Source organism: Gymnoscopelus braueri, assembly GCF_963280865.1.
Source record: "Gymnoscopelus braueri genome assembly, chromosome: 16".
NCBI classification, from domain to species: Eukaryota; Metazoa; Chordata; class Actinopteri; order Myctophiformes; family Myctophidae; genus Gymnoscopelus; species Gymnoscopelus braueri.
The window spans coordinates 9384874-9399428 of NC_137616.1; the positions used below are offsets into that span (position 1 = coordinate 9384874).

Sequence of the window (14555 nt, forward strand, 5' to 3'; positions counted from 1 at the left end):
TGTTGAGGAATAAATGATACCATCATGCATGTAACATCCATTATTATTTCAAGTAACGTCTTTATGGAACCCTCTCCCAGCTCACATCAAAGCTTGCCTCCTTTAAAACCACCCTCAAAACCCACCTCTGCCTTGCATTCCCCACCTAATTCAAATCCCCTTTTATCTTTTAGTTTGAATGATTTTGTTTGCTTAGTTTTGACAATTTTAACTAGTTATTTAATTAATACATTTGAGTTTTCGTTGGTTTTGGAAAGCGTATCTAGAAAAGCGCTTTATAAAAAAATGTATACATCACATCAAATCAGCTGCCTTTAATGACAAACATTCATGAACACAATGCTCAAAACTAAACACGTTCTTCATGTAACAAAGGTAGAATAACACCTACCAACATTTCCTTCACAGATCACCTCATTTACTGTACTTATGCCAATGTGATTTCAGTCTACTCCTGTACGTACGGTACCACTGTGGTTCAGTTATATGAATATTGAAACGATACACAGTACAGCAGAATCAATAAATATAGCAGAACATTGAAACAGCCAGTTTCCAGTATATAGTACAATCAGCTACCACTATAATAAGTCTCCAAATGATAACAAAAAAAATAAACATTGAATGGTTTGTTAGGGCTTGGCCATTAACGGAAAATATCGAAGCTGATATTTGGGACCAATAACTGACAATCGTGCTCATGTAGGTTAATAGAATATCCGAGAAGCAAGATTATAAATATATACACGTACACATACTGTACATATGTGAATCAACACAAAAACATTTGAATAGATTATTTTATAATCGACTAAATCGATTAATCTGATTAACCCCATAACCCTGTATTATAATTTGTTGTACAATGGCGGTGTACAAAAATAGGCAATCTACAAGCTCACTAAGGACTTGTAGATCTGACATTTTCTGCTCATTAATCATGATAATGGAGACCAAAGGAAAAAAAAAACTAACGTGATATTGATTTCAAGTCCTCCTAGGCTATCGCCTAGCCCTATTGTGCGTTATCACCATACATTCTCAGTAGTTTTTAATGGAGTCATTGGTCACATAACAGAAAGACAAAAAAATGTTCATCGAATGCCCAGGAGCTGCCGACTCTTAAACGTGTAGGTTCTCTCCACTTGGTCCAGAGTTGGGGAGTAGACATGGGTCTTCTTCAGATTCGGCTCGTGTCGGTCAGCCCTGTGGTTCTCTTTGCTGTCCCCAGCAAAATGGACCTTCTTCTTGCCAGGAGAGAGCCTCTCCTCCGCATCTAGGTAGCAGACAGTACCAAGTTACTAAGCAAATAAAACATCCAATTACATGCAGTGTCAAATTTGAATTTATTAGTCGTGGTTTTGTCATGCAAGTTTTACTATTTTGTCCTATTTTCCCGTACCCTATTAAAACAGCGGTGTCATTTTAAATTTTTGCGTTGGCCATTCAAAAATAGTAGATATATAAGCTTGTACATCTGCTATTTTTGGATTTTTTAAAACTATCTTGAAAGTGTGAGATCTTCTGATTTAGAAGGCATTTGTATAACGGCCTCAGCAGGTCTTAATGGGTTAAACTCGCCACCACTCCGTATTTGCTTGAGATTGTCTCTCTTTTTATTAAAAAGGTTAAAAAAAATAAAACTTTTATTTACAGAAGTTAAATAAACACAAACAACATTCAAATGCATTTTTAAGATTCAAAACAGCTGACTGCAAGAGGGAGCGTGAGGACGCAAACGCTCAGTTCTTGTGCCGGGGGCTCAGGGCTCTGGCTTGGCAGGGGTCTCGGTGGACCATACCTATTTCAGACAGGTCAGGGAAGTAGGGAGCCAGGGCCTTCCGCTGCTTTGTAGGCTGTATGTGGTTGTAGTTCTTTAGCAAATTCTCCGCTCTGAAACAAGCAAACAACACAGTACCGGGTAAGACCAACAGAAGAAAACCTCAATTCTCAGAATTGAGAAACATATTGACATATGATATATTAGTGTTCCCAAACAGACAGCAGACAAAAAGGGTAAAAAGATAATACTTTACAGTTGTGTAGGGTTAATGTTTTCATGGTCAAGAAAAAAACAAAGGAAAAATGTTTCCCGTTTCACCTTGTGATCTTGTCATCCAACATCTGCTCACGAACGCACAGCTCCTTTTCCCTTCCTGTGATGAGGACAAGACACCAGACAAACAACATCATCATCATATTACATGCAGTGAAAAGAAAAAAATATAGGTCTTTGCATATATCATATAGCAGACATACTGTATTGTTGTCGTCGGGCAGAAACCTTGTATGTCCATATTTCAACATTTTATGTTATTTTTTGGGGAAGGGGGATTAACACCCTACTACTTCAGCGTAGAGTGCTGCACAAAAATAGCCGATCTACAAGCTCACACCGTGTCGCAAATGAGATGCGTTGTGAGATTATAGATCGGCTATTTTTAAAGTGGGTTAGTTTGTAGGTTTTATAAATATCTAAGCAATGAAAAGAATTAACAAGAGCTTGTGGCCAAATAATAAATACATACATACATACATACATACATACATACATACATACATACATACATACATACATACATACATACATACATACATACATACATACATACATACATACATACATACATACATACATACATACATACATACATACATACATACATACATACATACATACATCTTATATATTTGTTTGTAATTTCCTGAAAAGTAACGGTTTCGGACATACAAGGTTTCCACCCGACAGTAATGTGCTCCCATTTCACCAGAGGGGCCATATCAGGCCATTTATATAAGGCTTTGGATACATTATCTAAACCTGTGACCTGATTTAGTACGATTCTCTTGAAAAAAGTCTCATATCTAATCTCGCCGGCGGTGCCGCCCAAGTTTGTTTTTGTTGAAGAATAATGTCATCATCACAGATCATAACAACTACAACTGACACCTGCTGTGACCTGTGATGTGGGCAGAGAGGAATGGTATTAATATGAATACTGTATGTAGTCAAACACTATTTTTTTGCCATTTTTGAAAATGAAGTACAGTAACATTAAGGATATGGCTTCTTTTGGCCCTAGCACATAATCATTTTTTTATTATTGGTCATTGTCGTCAGCCATTTCTTTGTATATTTAAATCCGTTACTTTTCAGGAAATGGAAAAAAATAATCTGCGTTCCAATCTAATGCAGTTATTTAGTCACAAGCTCTTGTTAATACTTTATTGGTTAAATATTTATAAAACCAAACCCACAGACTCACTTAATCACTTTAACTTTCAATAAAATAAAAGTATATAGGAAAAACAGCCAATCTAACGTCTATTTTTACTTATTACTTTACAAAAAGACATGTGAAATATGGAGATACAAGGTTTCTGTGTCATGGCTGTGACATAAATGAGGCTTCTGGAGGACAGCGGTGGAGAGATAAATGACAATAAAACACTCACGCTCCAGCCTCTCCTCGCGTTCTTTCAACGCCGTCTCTCTGTCTCTCAGAAGCTTCTCCTTCATGCGGAGCTCCACGGCTGAAACGGGGGCCGCTTCCACAGGCTTCTGCAGGGGCCCGCCTGCACCCTCGTCAGACCGCCTGCGGCCCGGCACCTTCCTCTGCTCCTCAGGGGCGTCCCTACACAAGGGTCCATCAACTTTAAAATTCCATACAGATTTCTTTTTGTTGAAATTCTGAATTTTATAAAACAGCTTCTTTTTTCCCCCATACTTATCCAGACTTGGAAATTGCTCAAATAAAATTTCCTACGTTTCTACACTGTACCTGCGTAGGAGGAACCCTGGCTCCTTGATGATCACCTCGGCCAACAAGCTGTTGTCAAGGATGGCATCCACCGATGGCCTCTGATAGTCCTGACAACCAAAAAGCCACACCATTAAACTGTGCTCATTCAATGAAACCAGACAATCACTTTATAGTGCAAGAAGTAAGGTTGGGTATTAAAAGTCATCGATAAGCAGAACAGGAACCGATAACAAATCACGATAACCATGCCTGGCAAGAAGTGAGATTTTGTGAGGAAGTGAAATGTCTGTGATCAAGGACCAACTATATGGGCATCAATAGTGGGAGCTGGGTTACGAACGGAACACCATTTTCAAGTATAGAAACGGCACACCGCATTTATAAAATCCACGATGGACAAAAAGGACAAAAAAAAGGACAAAAAAAGTTAATAGAATTCTAAAGTCGAACACATAGCACAGTGTTCTATCCTTGAAAAGGTTTAATATCTACCCCAATTAAAATCAAATGATAATTGCCCTGTCAGGTGGAAACCGCATATGTCCAAAACTACTTAACTTTTCAGTATTCAAATTCAAGCTCGAAACGAGTCGCTACACACTGCGTTTCGACTCGAGCTTGTAGATCTGCTACTTTTGAGTGACGCTGTATTGATATGATCAAGTAGTGCATTCATTTACGGAAAAAGACAAAAAGTTTTTATTATCCAACCTTCACGTTCAGCATCCTGGACAGCAGGGAGTTGAGCTCGTCAGAGTATCGGTAAGGGATCCGTCTGAACTTGCCCCCTCGGATCTTCTCGGCCAGGTCCTGTTGGTTGGAAGCGTTGAACGGAGGCCTAACCGAGAGAGGAACGCAGCGTCAGATTTTTAACAGACAATCAACAACACACCAGAAATAATTCTGTTGGGGAAAAAAAACATGTAAAAACTTACAATAATGCGCAAAGTTCATACAGCAAACATCCGAGTGACCAAATATCAGACTTCTCGTTGTAAGACAACCGATTGACTTGCTCCTGAAAAAGAAAAGATAATATGAAGCTACGGTCAAGAAAATGATACTCAGCTACAGGCGGCCGTAGCCGAGTGGGTAGAGAGGCGGAAGTAAATGTGATTAAAGATTTGAATTGTGTTTTTGGCATCGAACACTGGGACATATAAATCTAAATTACATTTCTGTTAGCCTATTAGGCTTTGTAAACAAAGATCACACAGAGCAGATCATTTAATTTACTAAATAAATTACAGCCAATTACTAGCACCAATAATCAAAATAAATAATGCACTATGGCCAGAAGGCCCCATCAGAGCTGAGGTTGACCAGAAAGAGAAGAGAGTCCTCTTTCACTTTCAAATGAACTGACAGAGTTCACTTCCTGGTCCACTTGAAAGGGACTCCGTTCGGTTAGTTAAAAAAAAAAGGACTAGATTATATGGTCGCTGTCGGGCAGAAACCTTGTATGTCCAAAACCGTTACTTTTCAGGAAATAAATAAATAACCTTTGTGGTTTGATGGGATCCAATGTAGCTTTCAATTTTGCCACAAGAACTAGTTCATACTTTTCATTAGTTATATACTAGATTTTTTTAAACAGACTTACTTAACCACTTCACTATTTTTGCTGCCCGACAGCTGTGAAAAGTCCCTTACAGTCTCTCCTGAAATCAAGAAAATAAGGCTGTAAATGTGGGAACAACACACACTTACTGGAGACATGTAATAAGGTGTCCCAACGAACGTCTTGGCAAAGCTGGTGTCGTGGTTCAGGATCCTGGCCAGCCCAAAGTCGCCCAGCTTGACGTTCTGCTTGGCGTCCAGGAAGACGTTGGCCGGCTTCAGGTCGCGGTGGAGGACGGTCACGCCGCCGTCGCTGCGCGTGTGACACTCTTTCAGCGCCAGCGCCAGCTGTGCCATGACCCGCAGGACGAACTGCTCTTCTAGATAGCGCCTGGAGATAAACACACACACACACACACACACACACACACACACACACGTTGAACATTACAGATGCTCTAATGGAGCAATGGCGTAAGGCAGAGGTGCTCAAACCTTTTCATGTCAAGGACCCCCAAATTGACACTTATTGGCCCCCATTTGAAAAGATATGCCAGGGACCCCCATAAGAGACGATTTTTACGGCTCTAGCAGTGATTCTCAACCATTTTAATTTAAGACATGCATTAGGCTACGTACGGACCCCCATTTAATGGCATTTCTATCTTTGGGACCCCAATTTATATTGTAAAATCAATGTTAATTTAACTCTGAGAGTGTACAAATGGAACCAAATGGACCCTAACGGGTCCATTTGGTTCCATTTGTACACTCTCTGAGTTACAGACCCATAAGGGTCCGTTTGGTTCCCAACTATCCATCATTTAGCTGGGGACCCCCTGGAACTCCCTCAAGGACCCCCCACTTTGAAAACCAATGGCGTAAAGTACAGGGATAGGTTTTGCAGAATAACTGATATTAATCATTGCTATATCAGTGTTCAGTAACAGGAGTCTCCCAGTCGCTCCAGCTCTTAAAATAAAAAAAAGTATTCAGGTGGGTTGTCAATTTTCAAATTTTGTCTTATCATTTCTTTGTGCCATCATTTCAAATTTCACTTCCTGTACTAGGTCTCTCTCCTGATTGGATTAAAAAAAGGTATCCCAACCCGACATTTTCTTGGTTTACTAAAAAGCTGGAGCGACAGGGAGACTCCTGTTACTGAACCAACACTCTATAGTAATGATATTTTGACATAGAACTGAACTTATTGCCACAAAATCCTTTTGATTACTTTCCATGCCGATGAAATCTCACCTCTCTTTGATACACCTAGCAATGAGGTTGGAGAGGTCTCCTCCCTCGCAGTACTCCATGACAATGTACAGGGTGGTGTTGCTTCGGTCGATGATGCGGTCGTGGTATCTGACGATGTTGGGATGCCTCAGTTCCCTCAGGAGGTTGACCTCTGACACCAGCATCTGCTTCTCATTGTCGCCCATGGCACCATAGTCCAGCTCCTTCCATACCAGAGTCTGTTTGGATTGATTGAATACTTTATTAGTCAAAAATGTAAACGGCACGTGGTACAGTCAGACAATAAGGCTAAAAGGATAACACGAAAAAGTCCTGGAGACTTGTTGACAAACAGAACAGGTTATACATTAAAGCATACATGGGCAACTGGCGGCCCCATGCAACCCCCAGCTTCACTTAATGCGGCCCGCAGGTTAATATAGGAATACAGATAAATTATTGATTTCAGCTGTTACAATTGCAAACATGACCCTCTTTAATTACTTCAGTCTATATTAGTAGCTTAATGACTAGTATTCAAATGCTATCGTCTTTTTTTTATGTCCAATGTATTTAAGTTTATATAAGTATAACAGTTGACATAAGTATGACTAAATGCATTTGAAATGAAATTAAAACGTTACTTTTCAGGATTCCAATTCAAAAATAGCAAAAATAGCAGATCTACAAGCTCAAAACGTGTCGCACTGCGCCGCGTTTTGAGCTTGTAGCTCGGCAATTTTTGCAACTTTTATGATGTTCAAAACGTAGTCACTTTTTCCAGGAAATGGAAAAAGAAGAACCTGTGTTCCAATGGATCTACTGCGGTTAGCTGGTCTTGGACAAGAACAAATTGAATGTTTAAAAAGCCCCCTCAGCTATGAGTGCAACAATATTGACAGGTGTAACTGTCATTACACCTGGGAAAGACAGGATCCATTCTTTTTGGGTCTAAAGTCAACCTCATAGTAGAGCGGATAAAAGCAATATTTTGGGAGAATCGTTCACTTGGTGATACAAGCGTGAAACTTGGTACAGATCATCTTTAGAGGTCATTTATCGATTTTTTTAACCGAGCCACTTGAAAATCAAAGATGGCGGCCATTTTTCAAGATGGCCGACATCTTAGTGGGCAGTTAAGTGATATGATAGTTTATTTGGTGATACAAGCATGAAAATCGGCATGAGCAGTCTCTGTGGGTCACTTGACAATAGGCCACCCACAGCTACTTGAAATTTCAAGATGGCGGCCATTTTTCAAGATGGCCAACACTTTAGTGGAGCAATTAAGTTATATAATGGTTTATTTGGTGATACAAGCATGAACATTGGCATGAGCAGTCTCTGTGGGTCACTTGACAATAGGCCACCCACAGCTACTTGAAATTTCAAGATGGCGGCCATTTTTCAAGATGGCCAACACTTTAGTGGAGCAATTAAGTTATATAATGGTTTATTTGGTGATACAAGCATTAAATTTGGCATGAGCAGTCTCTAAGGGTTGCTTGACAAGAAAACACTCCCAGCCATTTTACATTTCTATTTTCAAGATGGCCGCCCCCTGGATCCTCAAAAGATACATTTTCTCATAGAAATGTATGTTTTTTTTTCATTATGGACGATTATACGATTATTATTATTATGCTAAAGAACAACTTTTAACACATCACAATATAGTTGTGTTGATTTGTTGATCATAGATAGATTAGATAAGAGTGAATATCTGCACTACCAGGGCACACTGGTGATATATCACTGCTGTTAAACTCAGAGTGGGGTTCAATGTCAGCTAATTGAAAGTTGGTATCCCAAATGCTGTCTAATTTACCCCAAAACAGTTAGATAGCCGCACCTGAATTGACAGGTTGTGCCAGCACGGGAGAGCCGAGCCAAGGTTAATGGGGTTTTAGTTAACCGGATGGTGTACAGATCGCTCAGGATTTAAATGGCATTGGATGAACGATCGAACTAAGTGTAGGGTTAAGGCACGAACTTAGTTGTATCCCATACATCAAAGTGCTTGGTAAAAGGTGGTAAAAGGATAAACCCTCGGCCTCTGCCTATGCTGCAGACATGGCAGAAGCCATCATAACAGTTGTGAAAACTAACTGGGACAGATGTTTAATTTGTCAGCAGGTCACCAAGGAAAAACTCATTCAGCCGAGTTTATTCAACAGAGAGCACGATCGTACTGGTTATGATACCATTGCAAGAAATGTTCCATTATTTCATAAGATCAATGCTCTGCCTATCTTACTTAGTCCAACCCGACTAGATGAAGGTGATGGCATAGAAAGCACATCGACAAGAAACAGAGCAAAATATAATTCAAGCTGTAAACTTAGGTTCAACAACACAGAGCTGGAAAGGGCCCAAAAGAGAGCATCTACATCTGCTGAAGACACTGAAGATACCAAAGATATCCATGTCAAGAGGCCAAGAAGATCTAATGTATGACCGGTCCAGCGATGTCACAACTGTGAACGAGGCCAGGCTTGATCTCTTTGCCAGAAAGCAAAGACAATATGACTTGATCCCACCAACTCAAGCAGCACTCAAAGAGCATGCCAAACATGCTTCTTATGAGGCTGGATACGTGTGGGGACAGGCATTGAAGCGACATCCACAAATGCCGAGCCCATCTGACTGGGGATGGGTGGAACAGGACGAGAAGTGGAAAGTCTTCTGGACTCCACTTCCACCTATTGCGGAGAGTTGTTGGGAGTTGACCAAATGTGGGTGCTCCAAGGCATGTACTGGAAGGTCTAACTGCTTCAGATATGGACTCAGTTTCACATGCCTATGTAGTTGCCCATGCTAGAACCTATTTGCATGTTTATTTTGCCAGAGTTATTCCCTGTTGTCCTCTGTGTTTTCAAGTGGAGGCCTATGGCTCGGCTTCCCCTCGTCACATCGACGCATCATGTTTTACTTTTTATCTAGTCTATTACTGTGTAATTTTCAGTTGTTACTTTGTAACATTGCTTCCACTGCCTTCCACTGCCATATCTAACAGTGAAGCACATTTTCAGTTTAGTTCCTTAGTATCGTTTGTCATGGTTCCGTGGCTATTGCCATTCAGTATTAGCCATTACTCATAATTTTGGAGCACTGTCCGTTCAGCACCACAACTGTGCTTATCAGCACCACAACTGTGCTAATTTATTCATCTTATTTTTTGTATCCCCACCCCTTAGTATTTATTTGACACATGTAATGGCTGTTAGTTTAAAAAAAACAATATATATATATATATATATATATATATATATATATATCTCCTCCCTTGTGACTGTTACCTTGTCGTGGTAAGGGAGCTTGTTTAGGCCTACCTCAGTGAACCCTGAGAGCTATGCCGGTGGGAGGCAACTCCTGACAGGTCTTACCAAACTGGACAGGTCGTGGGCGAGGAGTCAGACAAAACACAGTCAAACAACCTCTCTTGACAGAGCTTTTTGAGGAACCCAATACATTTCTATGAGAAAAGGTATCATTTAAAGATTGACATCTTGAAATTTCAAGTGGCTGTGGGCGGTTTCTTGTCAAATGACCTTTTGAGACGGCTCATGGCAATTTTCATGCTTGTATCACCAACTAAATGATTTCTTAAGCTTAACTAGTCCACTAAGGTGGTGGCCATCTTGAAAAATGGCCGCCATCTTGACATTTCAAGTAGCTGTGGGTGGCTTATTGTCAAGTGACCCACAGAGACTGCTCATGCCAATTTTCATGCTTGTATCACCAAATGAACCATTATATAACTTAAATGCTCCACTAAAGTGTTGGCCATCTTGAAAAATGGCCGCCATCTTGAAATTTCAAGTAGCTGTGGGTGGCCTATTGTCAAGTGACCCACAGAGACTGCTCATGCCAATTTTCATGCTTGTATCACCAAATAAACCATCATATCACTTAACTGCCCACTAAGGTATCGGCCATCTTGAAAAATGGCCGCCATCTTGGATTTTTGAGTGGCTCGATTAAAAAAGTCAAAGAGTTGACCTAAAGGAATGTTCATGCCAATTTTCACGCTTGTATCACAAAGTGAACGATTGTTCCTACTATCCGCTCTACTATCAGTAGTCTTTTAAGGTCAGAGTTGGTGACCATATAATCAAGTAAATAAGAGTTAACCTATTTGGGTTGTATTTTGGATAACAAACTTTCCAGTGGAAAAAAAAAAGTTTAACCTTTGAGAACTGGTTAAAGTTTGAAAGAAAAAAACACGGTCTAAACTCTCCTCCCATCAGACTACAAGAATGCCTTCTGATGCTGGCAGTGTACAGTGTTGCTGTGGAGATAAGCAGTCCCACAGAACGCAACAAGCTGCTTGTACACAAAGGAGCTCAATGCAACCTAGCTTAATGTACCACAAAGAATTTCACACACGGTTTTACACCTGTAAACCCTGCCATGTGACAAGGTGTACAAGGAAAATAGCACTGTTTTGGCATTTATGACAACAATGTAAAGAGTGTGCCTGTGTGTTTGAGAGAGTTATATCTGTAATGGACCCCCTCATGGAGGACCCCCCTCATGGAGGACCCCCAAGGGTCCCTGGACCCCACTTTGAGAACCACTGGCTATTGAGGAGGCTCTAGGAATAACAATTTCACAACAATGCAACGTTTCAACAGCTGCCAAACCTGAAAAGTGATATGTTGTTGTGGTCAAATAAATGTGTGGAGACCAGACGGTTTTACAATGCATTCAGTTTCAGGTGGGTGATTGTTAACAGCAGTGGTGTAAAGTAACGAAGTACATGTACTCCAGTTCAAGTATTGTACTGAAGAAAAATGTCTAGGTATTTTTTACTTTGGACTATTTCCAATTTCTCTACTTCTACTCCACTACATCTCAGAGGAAAATATTTTACTTTACTCCACTACAATTATTTGAAAACTTTAGCATCTAGTTACTTTGTAGATTTTGATATATATATATATATATATATATATATATATATATATATATATATATATATATATATATATATATATATATATATATATATATATATATATATAATCTCACAATGCGTCGACACATTGTGAGCTTGTAGATCCGCTATTTTCAAAAGATTTGTATACATTTTGAACATGTGAAATGGGACAGTCTGCACAATGAGTATTTTCTACTTTTGGTACTTTAAGTACATTTTTATACCAATACTTTTGTACTTTTACTCAAGTAAATTTTGAATTCCAGACTTTCACTTGTAACAGAGCAATCTGGGAACCCAAAGCCAAATGAGAATGAAAAACAGCGCCCTCTGCTGTTTGTACTATCCAACGCAGAGCAGAATCTGTTCTTGAGAGATTAGTAACAGAGTGCTTCTACATTGCAGTATTGATACTTTCACTTAAGTAAAACGTGTGAGTACTTCTTCCCATCACTGGTGATTGTTAACAGTCTCACGTGTAGTGTAGCAGACAGATAGAATCTATAATCCACGGCATGTTTATGCAAAGAAAGGAACAATACAAAACAAAACAAACAATGTGGTACATGTACTTACTTTGCCATCGGATTTCCTCCTGATCTTCTGACATTTCCCATAGGAACCAGAGCCTATGGTGAACAGAACCTCATAGTCCTCGGCACGAGACGGCATCTCTACCGTGAATTAACCTTAAAAAAGACCGTCACCTAATTAACTTACATTCACAGCAAACATCAACGTTATCCCGGTCATAAACTCCTACCGTACCCGCTATAGAAGTTTAAACTAATTAAATTAACGTTACGTGACGTTAATTTAATCTATCGCACGGATGGAGATTTGTTGGTGCTTTTCTTCAGCTGTTGTTGTAATGTAAACCCAACCCGGAAGAGAAAAGCTCTCGTTTTAAATCGGTGCCAGGAAATCCTCACATCTGATTGGCCTCCTTTACGCTGTACTCCTGGACGCTGATTGGCTGTCACACTGATACCAGCGTTGCCAGATTGTACGAGATAAATAAGCAACCAGGTCTATGAAAACAAGCCCAAAAGAAGCCACGTGAGCACTCTCTAACCTTACCCAACTCTACATTGGCCATTTGAAAATAGCAGACAAGCTCATCACGACGCGTTGTGAGCTTGTAGATCGGTTAAATCCACAAAATCTTGTATGGGGGTCTCTGGAACTAAATATTTGCACAAGGGGGAGTCTACAAATACATATTAATTTGGGGGTCCTTGGCATGAAAATGTTTGAGAAACACTGGTTTAAACAACAGTAGTTAACAAGTCCAAATAAGAAACTACACTTTAGAAACAAACCCCAAAAAACGCAACCCGCAACTACCAATATTTACAAGCAACTTTACAGAAGAACAAGCCCAAAATCGCTTATAATAAGCGGACATGGCAACACTGGCACTGATACGTTTATCTGTTGCGTGGCAACTGAAACGCCGCCAGGTTGAGGCGGCAGTACAACAACACTGAGCATTCTGTAATGTCTCCAGCAGGTGGCAGCAGCAATGTGTAGACTAGACTAGAGTAGACTAATGGACTGTTTCATAGGATTAAATGCTGTCTTTTGTGTTGGCTTCTTGTTGTTTATGTCAGTTTATGTCCAACCAAATGGAGCCGTAAGGGTCCATTTGGTTCAATTTGTACACTCTCAGAGTTACAGACCTGAGGGTCCATTTGGAACTCCATGGGACCCAGATGGTCCCTGGATCCCACATTGAGAACCCCTGGTTTACAGTATGTCAGTGGTTCTCAAACGTTTTGATTTCGAGGACCCCCAGTTTGGTATGCATTAGGCCAAGGACCCCCAACTCTGAGAGTGAACAAATGGACCCTTACCAGGCCTGTAAAGGTCCATTTGGTGCCTAAGTATCATTAGCTGGGAACCGCCCCTGAAACCCCATTTTGACAAACTATTGTTCATTTCATTCTCACATGGCAGTTTCCAAAACTGGAATATGTGAATATTTACTTTATTAATAAAAATGGAAGGTGAAAGACAAAAGCACAATCCAAACATGAATATCCATAGTTTAGGCTTTGGGTGTAGAGATTTTTATTAGATTTTTATCAGGCATTTTCAAAGCACAACAACTCCAAGGAGTATTGTGACAAAATCCCAGAGGTAAGCACTTTAAAGGAATTGCTGAAAACAGGTAGTAGATAGGCCTACATCATCTCATTTGGCATTTAAAGGACTCCTTATTCTAATACATTGGCTATTCAAAAATAGACGATCCGCAAGCTTGCAGATCTGCTATTTTAGAAAATGTTAGAACTTTTTGGGAATCATTTAGATTCATTTTTTACACAAATTCTCCTCTGGGCGTCCCTGGCACAAAATCTTTTCAGATGGGAGTCCACTACTCCACGGCCACATACATGTCAGCTTGGGGGAGTTTGACATGAAAATGTTTGATGAGAACCACTGCTTTTTTAGACTTGTAAATGACCCCCCCTCCCCCATGTCTGGTTGGGTATTTGTAATGGTTGTGTGTTTGTAATGGTTGTGTGTAATGGTCGTGTGTGTGTGTCTGGCCTGGAGCATCAAACAGTGAGGAGGAATGCACAGACAGACAGGGGTCAATTGTTGTGATAACTTCCCATCCCGAGAGTGATACTAACACTGCATATTGATTAGCTTTCAACACCACTGAGTGATCAGACTAAATTCAACACACACACACACACACACACACACACACACACACACACACACACACACACACACACACACACACACACACACACACACACACACACACACACACACACACACACACACACACACACACACACACACACACACACACACACACACACACACTCACTCACTCTAGAAAACAAAAATACATGAAAAAAAGTGACATGAAACAAAAATCTATCTGTAGGCTAGCTACTTGTGAGAGAAAATCATTAAAATTTTGTGGATATTCCGAGAATCTCCCCCATAGGTATCAGACTCAGTAGGCCCGGCACCTCTTGCAAATTTCCAGGCCTGCACAGGCAAATGTTTTAAATAGCACGATGGGTTAC

General features: G+C 40.2%; 1 protein-coding gene across 1 annotated transcript; it reads right to left on the reverse strand.

Moving 5' to 3' along the window:
- Window positions 1–366: 366 nt before the first annotated feature.
- On the reverse strand, window positions 367–12317 carry nek2 (NIMA-related kinase 2). Its single transcript, XM_080453097.1, has 10 exons — window positions 12079–12317; window positions 6582–6799; window positions 5475–5715; window positions 4700–4782; window positions 4476–4602; window positions 3783–3871; window positions 3457–3635; window positions 2102–2156; window positions 1802–1893; window positions 367–1276 (listed from the first exon to the last, which is right to left on the reverse strand). The coding sequence occupies exons 1-10, from the start codon at window positions 12172–12174 to the stop codon at window positions 1095–1097; spliced, it is 1362 nt and encodes a 453-aa protein (XP_080309223.1). The 5' UTR covers window positions 12175–12317; the 3' UTR covers window positions 367–1094.
- Window positions 12318–14555: the final 2238 nt, after the last annotated feature.

Excerpts from the sequence above, each read along its gene's own strand:
- nek2 (XM_080453097.1), bottom strand. The coding sequence starts at position 12,174 with ATGCCGTCTCGTGCCGAGGACTATGAGGTTCTGTTCACCATAGGCTCT. Across the intron at positions 5,716-6,581 it reads GCTAGGTGTATCAAAGAGAG|GCGCTATCTAGAAGAGCAGT; the intron begins GTGAGATTTCAT and ends GTTTATCTCCAG. Across the intron at positions 4,603-4,699 it reads TATGAACTTTGCGCATTATT|GCCTCCGTTCAACGCTTCCA; the intron begins GTAAGTTTTTAC and ends TCTCTCGGTTAG.